Source organism: Cyprinodon tularosa, unplaced genomic scaffold, assembly GCF_016077235.1.
Source record: "Cyprinodon tularosa strain WSP-4 unplaced genomic scaffold, ASM1607723v1 ctg199, whole genome shotgun sequence".
Classification (NCBI taxonomy): domain Eukaryota; kingdom Metazoa; phylum Chordata; class Actinopteri; order Cyprinodontiformes; family Cyprinodontidae; genus Cyprinodon; species Cyprinodon tularosa.
Genome location: NW_024038729.1, coordinates 2,995,001 through 3,002,046, shown reverse-complemented (window position 1 = coordinate 3,002,046; position 7,046 = coordinate 2,995,001). Strand labels below are relative to the sequence as shown.

At 37.1% G+C, this 7,046-nt stretch overlaps 1 protein-coding gene across 1 annotated transcript in view; it reads left to right on the top strand.

Moving 5' to 3' along the window:
- Nucleotides 1-474: 474 nt before the first annotated feature.
- Nucleotides 475-7,046, top strand: part of ret (ret proto-oncogene receptor tyrosine kinase) — a 43,706-nt gene continuing 37,134 nt past the window's right edge. Inside the window, exon 1 of the mRNA XM_038284093.1 lies at nucleotides 475-725. Coding sequence (XP_038140021.1) covers nucleotides 659-725 — 67 coding nt within the window. The 5' untranslated portion in view covers nucleotides 475-658. The remainder of the gene's footprint in view (nucleotides 726-7,046) is intronic.

Genomic DNA, 7,046 nt, shown 5'->3' with positions numbered 1-7,046 from the left:
ATTAAAGTCATAATTCTGAGGAAAAAAAAGTCAGAATTCTGAGATTAAAGTCATAATTCTGAGGGAAAAAAAGTCAGAATTCTGAGATTAAAGTCATAATTCTGAGAAAAAAAAGTCATAATTCTGAGAAAAAAAAGTCATAATTCTGAGATTAAAGTCATAATTCTGACTTTTTTCCCATACTATACTTCCGTACAAATCTGACAAGGTTTGCACAGAGATCCAGTTAAGTGGAAGAACCGCCACACTTCAACCCGCCTCACTGAACCTCCTTACATCTAAAGGTAATTGTTTATCATTTCCTCCCCAAGGAGAGTTAATGAGATGACTGACCTGCAGGTTAATTATGCCCTTAAATTTCCTGTGGATGCTGAGCTACCTGCTGGGGAAGCAGGAGGCAGTGAACCAGTGGTCCTCCTCCTCCTCCTTCTCCTCCTCCTCCTCCTCCTCCTCTCCTCCTCCTCCTCCCATCCAGTCAGGCAGTAGCAGCCAGTGGAGGCGCACAGCGGCCAGTCTGTGGGACTTTATCCTGCTGCCCCCGGAGCGGAGGACGCACTCCGGTCATTTTAACGCTTTGCTCCTTTTTCTCGTCCCTGATTGAGAGAAACTTTTGGGAATCGTGTCTCCATCGGGAAACTTTCACCTATGGTTCGTGAATATGGAGCCAAGTTGTGGTTTCTCTCCGGGAAACGTCGCTGCGCTTCTGCAGCTGCTGATGTTTGGAGGTAAGAAGAGTTTCACCTCTGATTAAATCACATTTTTAATAAAAACGCTGGAAAAGATGAGAAATATCTGATGCATTGATCAAATATAGCCAATATGAAATAAAAACATAAAATATCTTAAATATTAATGGCGCATATAAAGTATCACATTTTGTGTTTTTTTTATTTTTGCCACATTTTTTCTAATTTTTCTTCCATTTCTGTTTAAAATAAAACAAATCCATGCGCTGATTCATTATGCCTGCAGCATAACTAATTGTTTTTGACTTGAGATGCTTAATAGAAATAAATGTCATCAATATGCACTGATCAGCTTTATCCTGGTCGATACCAATTATTCTATTATTGTCTGAAATGCTGATTTTGATGAAGTTAGATTTTTTTTTCCTACCTAAAATACTATGAGAGAAAAAAAATGTTTATTATGTTAACAAGGTACTTGTTATCATAAAGCCATAAAGCCTCCAAGAAGGCTTCAAACAAAAACAAATATTCTTAGATTTTTGCACAAACAAGAAATCAAATGTATTACAATTTTAATGCAAAGGACATAGTTTGCAAGCAAATGTTATCTTTTATTTTCTTGCATCATATCCAGTTATCGTAAAATAAGCATAAACTAAAGCATTTCATTAAAAGAGCCCCAAACCGGAGGTTGTTTAATGGTTTGATGATTGTAAGGTTCCCAGTTTATGCATCAAAGCAAATGCCTCTAATTTTTTCTTTAGTTATATTACAAAAATACCATATTCTATGGTTGAAATATGTATTATATTCCATGCAAAAATATATTTTTTACTTTTTTACCTGCTAATCTTGGGGATTATCAAGGAGAAAACTGGTTTAACTGTTGAGATCTCCGGTTTGTCCTGGACTTTCCAGCAGGAAAGAAGGATGTCGGAGCAAAGTGGACCTGATGTCTGGACCGAGCCTCGCTTCTCTGGTGGAAATTGATTTGCTAAAAGCATTTTGGGAAGCTGAGTGATTTTTCTGGCACTTTTTTCCCATTAACCTGAAGTAGCGTGAGCGCGGTGCCAACACAGTTTTTTCACTCTGCAGAAAGCAATACTGTCGCTGTGCGCTGGTTGTTATGTGTGTTATGGCTGAGCTATTAAATAAATGCTGGCATACATGATAATATCATGATCCCATTCACAATCCTTAAGCCCAACTGTACCAACATTGTCCCCTCACACAGGCTATATTTAAACCAGGGGCCCTTCAGATCTCAGCAGGCATGCAGAACGGGATGCTCTGATAAATATAGGCCAATGAGTGCAATTCCTGGATTTATAATTTCACTTAATGCTACTATTCTGGAGGTCCTTTTTTAACGTATAAGCAGGATAAAACTAATATTCTTATAAGAGGGTTTAAGTGGATGAAAAGTGGTGTTGAAAAGCATCAATGGCCATGTCAACAAGTCTATTTTATGTCTCAGTAAACCATGGTATGTAATCACCCAGGGGAGCAGTTTCCTTATGTCTTTGAAATAATTCATGGAAATCTTCTGCTCTTCTACTTAATCTGCAGTGAAATAGCTGCAGCAGTTTTCAATATATGGGTGCCTGCTGTAGATGATCTCTCTGCTTGAATTTTACTGTTGACGGTAATTAAACGGGCGCTGACATCTACACCCTGGCCAAAGTGCGGCGCTCATCACCTGCCAGCCTGTTGCAACAAAAGACCGGGCGTCGCTTGGAGAGGAGAGGAGGCGAGCTGCAGGCAGGTGTGCAGCAGCTGCTCCAATCTCTGGGTAAACACCGGCTGTTTGTCTTCTTTAAAAAAGAAAAAAAATACAGTCTGTTTTATTAGAGCACACACCGTGTCCTGGAGGTAAATTCCCCTCCAACGCGTCACATAGGACCGATTTCCCTGTTTTCCTTCTTGATCATGTCCTGACCAGTGCATTAATAACACATCTTCAGACTTTCCCTTCCTTTCTTGTGCTATTCTTTGTCCTTTAGTCTAATTTATTGTTTGTAAATTAGATAATCGGAGCTTCGGCTGACTGATTAGTTATGTGTTTCCTGCTGAGGTCATCAAACTAAGGGACTTAGGAATCAGTGCCCAGATTGGGAGAAGGAGCAGCTTTGAATGTGGCTGTGAATCCAAACATCCAGGAGAACTCTGGGTGTCGTTCAGATGCAGACTAGAAATAAATGTGTCTTTTACTGCAGCGACGCTGTCTCACTAAGAAAATTTAATAAATTAGAGATTAAATGCCAGCCGAGTTTTTAAAAAAAACGCATTACTGGCACAATTACAGCAACTCTGCTATAAAATAAATGCAACTAAAGCATTTTTTTGTTTATTCTCCTATTATTTAAGTTGATTATATATGTATATATTTTTTAATCTATTCATATATTGACAGTCTGTGATTTCCTTTGATTATAGATAAACCTTAGCTTGTGTCTTTTGCATCTCTTCAAAATGAGAAAGACAAGAGAACATTCTATTGAACTAAGGCAGGAGTTTGGCTATGAATATCTACAGCCAGAGCAACATTTAAATGTTTTTAACTCCTTTATGTTTGGAAAACAGGGCTGGACCAAGACTCTAATTTAACTTGCCAGAAAGTTTGGATGATTGTCAAAGGAAAAACTAAATAAATAAATAAAAAAGAGAACCTGCAGCAGTGATGCTAGACAATGCTTTTATTGCGCTACCATCACAAACATAAACCAGAGGCTTTTATCACTTTAATGTTTTAACTGGAAATTTCAGCCTCTAAATAAGACTGATTCCACTTTTTAGCCCCAACATGTGAAAAGTTGTTGTTTTTTTCCTTTCCAAAGAACCTGAGAACCTCTTATGGCCTCAGAAATGGTTCAGCAGACACAAAAGCATCTACAGTCAAACCAGTCCTTAAACATAAACCCTTAAAATAAAGCAGTGAGCTGAGAATCATAGAGGAACCAGGATTCAAAGCAATCCAGAGAAATTGTGCAAAAAGGTTAAAGATCTTTGCTTGCTCCATCTTTATGAAACATAGAAGCAAAATCAACTGTGAATAATAATGAACCCTGCAAAGATTTTTTTTATGTAATTTCTTATATTTTCCACAATAAATACATTATTTTTGGCTGAATGTTTCCCCCAAAAATCAAAGATGTAATGTTGTTCTCCAGCTATAAAGATAAATCAATTTTTATTCATTTCAGCGGCGCTTTCTGCATTCAAACCTGCTGGGAGTCTGTAACAGAATTAACCAAATCTGTTAACATCTCTAAGCAGAGTCACAGATGTTGTCGCCTTAGAGCATCGATCCATTTATCTTCCCCTGTGACCTTGCTACTGTACCTTTGACCCGGCGTCACTCCCTGACCTTTGAAACCCTAACCTTACCCCGCGCCTCCTCAGCTGCTCCTCGTCCTCCCCAATTTACTAAAATCATTTTCATCAGCTTCTTTTGCTTCTGAGAAGAACCAGAACAATAAATCTCATTTGATACTTGCTACTATTTGATTTAGCTCCTTATTATATTATGTAATTCAGTAAAGCTGGTGTCTTGTGGTGCCTGTGGATGGAGAATCAATCCTTCCAGTTTTGCAGCCCTGCTGTTTCTGCAACGTTTTACTTTAATTAGAAGATATAAATGCAAGAATTTGTAGCAGCAGAATAAACTAGATAAATGCTGTAACTTTTGCACATCTTTGTATTGATTTAAAAAGTGTTTGTAATAGCTAAAGCCTCTGCTGTGAGCTTCCCTTAGTTGTTAAATATTTTTAAACGAAGCGTAGATGGATTAAAAACACTTGTTAACTACAACAGTGTTGCTCTTTTCACCTTTGTCTAAAATAAATCTCATTGGATTAATGATTGGCTGAGGAGTTCCACCCACTGCACAGCATCCTGTTTAGCTGAGACTCAGCGTTGCATGGATGCTGCTCCTACCTGTCAAAGCTCTGCCGCTGATCCCCCAGTCAGTTCAGGGTCACACTCCCCTCTCATGCATGGCTAGAATCTAATTTGCTTTGGTGAAAGGACAAGGAGACATTGATCGAAATGCCGCCCTGAGGGCATTTAGTACCCCCCTCCGGTTTTATGGGTTTTGACAAGTTATTTTCCAGTCGCCTGGTCGCGCTCGCTGGGTTTGACCCAAAATGATTGAGGATAAGGAGGAGCTCAAGTCTTTGTGTCTTCATGGATCTGTTAGACACTGCAGAGATGAAGATTTGCTGGAAAGAATTTGTCAGTTTGAGGATAATCCAAAGAAAAAGTTATTATAAAAAAAAAAAAAAAAAAAAAAGTTTAATGCATGTTTATGTCCTACTTTAGTTTGGAAGTTTTTTCCATCAAGTCTTGCAATCCTTTCATGGGGTTCATCAGTTATTTTACCTGAATACCAACTTTTTCTATAATCTTTTTGGCATAGTTCTTATTTAATTTAACACAACAGTTGCCTCAATATAGCCTAAAAAAAACATCATTTAATTTTGTATCACTTTTAATGCTTCATATGATTAAACTATGTTCAGTATCTTACATAGATAACCTGAGTAAATAAAAGCTGCAGCTTTCAAATAGATTTTACTTATCAGTGGGGAAAAAGGTTCTGCAAATAAACTTATGACGTGATATGATATGACTTAAATGCGTTGTTTGGATCTTTGACCTAAAAAAAAAAAAGTATCATATCCTATTTTTTATTAAGGAATGAATTAATCACGTTTATTTTGTAAACCCTTGTGACTATAAAACGAAAAAAAAAATAAAAAATTTAATATAATAATAGTAATTTTCCTTGCTGATAAAAAAAGATTAAAAAAGATAAATGTTTTACTTGCATATGAATACCGCTCTATAAACTGTGGGATTCCACAAGATTCAGTAATGGGGCCCTTATTTTTCCATTATTTGGCCTCATTTGATCTCTTTCCGAGCCGCAAAGTGGTTCAGTGGGTAGCAATGCTTCCTTGCAGCAAGAAGCATCCGGATTCGATTCCCAGCCTGGGGTCTTTCTGCATGGAGTTTGCATGTTCTCCCTGTGCATGCTTGAGTTCCCTCTGGGTACTCCAGCTTCCTCCCCCAGTCCTAAAACATTCATGTTAGGTTAATTGGCTTCTCTCGGAAAAGCTAACCTTTCCCGCCACTTGAGTTCTGGTGATAGAAGAGTCATATTTGGAATTCAAACTGAGTGCTACAAATTATAAGTTTGGCATAATAGGTTTTGGAAAATCAATCTCACAAAATGATGCTGTTACCGGCATGATGTTCCTTTGGTGATGCGCGGTGTTGTTTTGGGTTTGAACGTTTCTGACCATAACTCATTATCAGATAAGTGGAGAGCAGCTCCTCATTGTTGCTTTCAATCTTTTGGCAGCTTTTCTGGCCAACTTCCAGTTTGTCATTTTATCAACTATGGAGAAACACCTCATTTTAATGATGTCAGTATATTGTTTCCAACCATTTTTGACTGGCATTACAATGCATGGTATTTAGATGATGTGAGGAAGGAGTTTGGCAACTGTACCCGAGATTATTTTGAACCTTTGTAACCCCTCTTCAGTCTATGCTCTGCAAAAATCAAGGAAATCCAACAAAATTAGCTGAACTTATTCATCAGAATTCAAATTCCTTGTCATTGATCCCAACTATAGTGAATGTTAGAATAAAATAAATGCTGGTTCAGCAATTTATAACGCTGTTACATTTATTTAAAACATTTGTTTTTTCCTCTGTAACAAAAGTTTATTTTAATTAGATCTTACACCCACTACAAAATCTTATATTTTAACTGCTACTTTCACAGTCACTGTTAATCAAATTGCAACCAAACTTTGCTGCTTATTGCCTTTGCTACTAAGCTAATGTTTGTAATTATATAATTTTGTCGACTGGTCGCATTAAAAAGCATTCTGTTCTATCTGCATTGAATTGTTTTAATTGTATCCACCAGGGAGATTATGTTTTCAGTTGTGTTTGTTGGTTTACAGGAGTACAAATGATGATAATGAACAAATTTTAAACAGATTTGTTTTCCTGGGACCAAGGAACATTCCTTTATAACTTAGTATTCATCCAGATCATGTGCAAGTTTTAAACATACAATATGGGGCCAAATTCATTGTCTAGCGGAAGTGTGTGTGCTTTTCTAGTTTTAAGTCTCTATATTCAGTTTATACTTCTAGTGTTGGGGAAGGAAAATATCATTGCTTATGATTGTAATTTTACTTTGTGCAAAATGTTAACACAGAGGACTGCTTTGATTTTATTAGGTGTTATATCTTAAACAAATTTGGAAAATTAATCAGGAAAGTCATAAGTGGCTAAAATACCAAACCACATAAAGCTGGTGAGATTGTGTAATTTAAA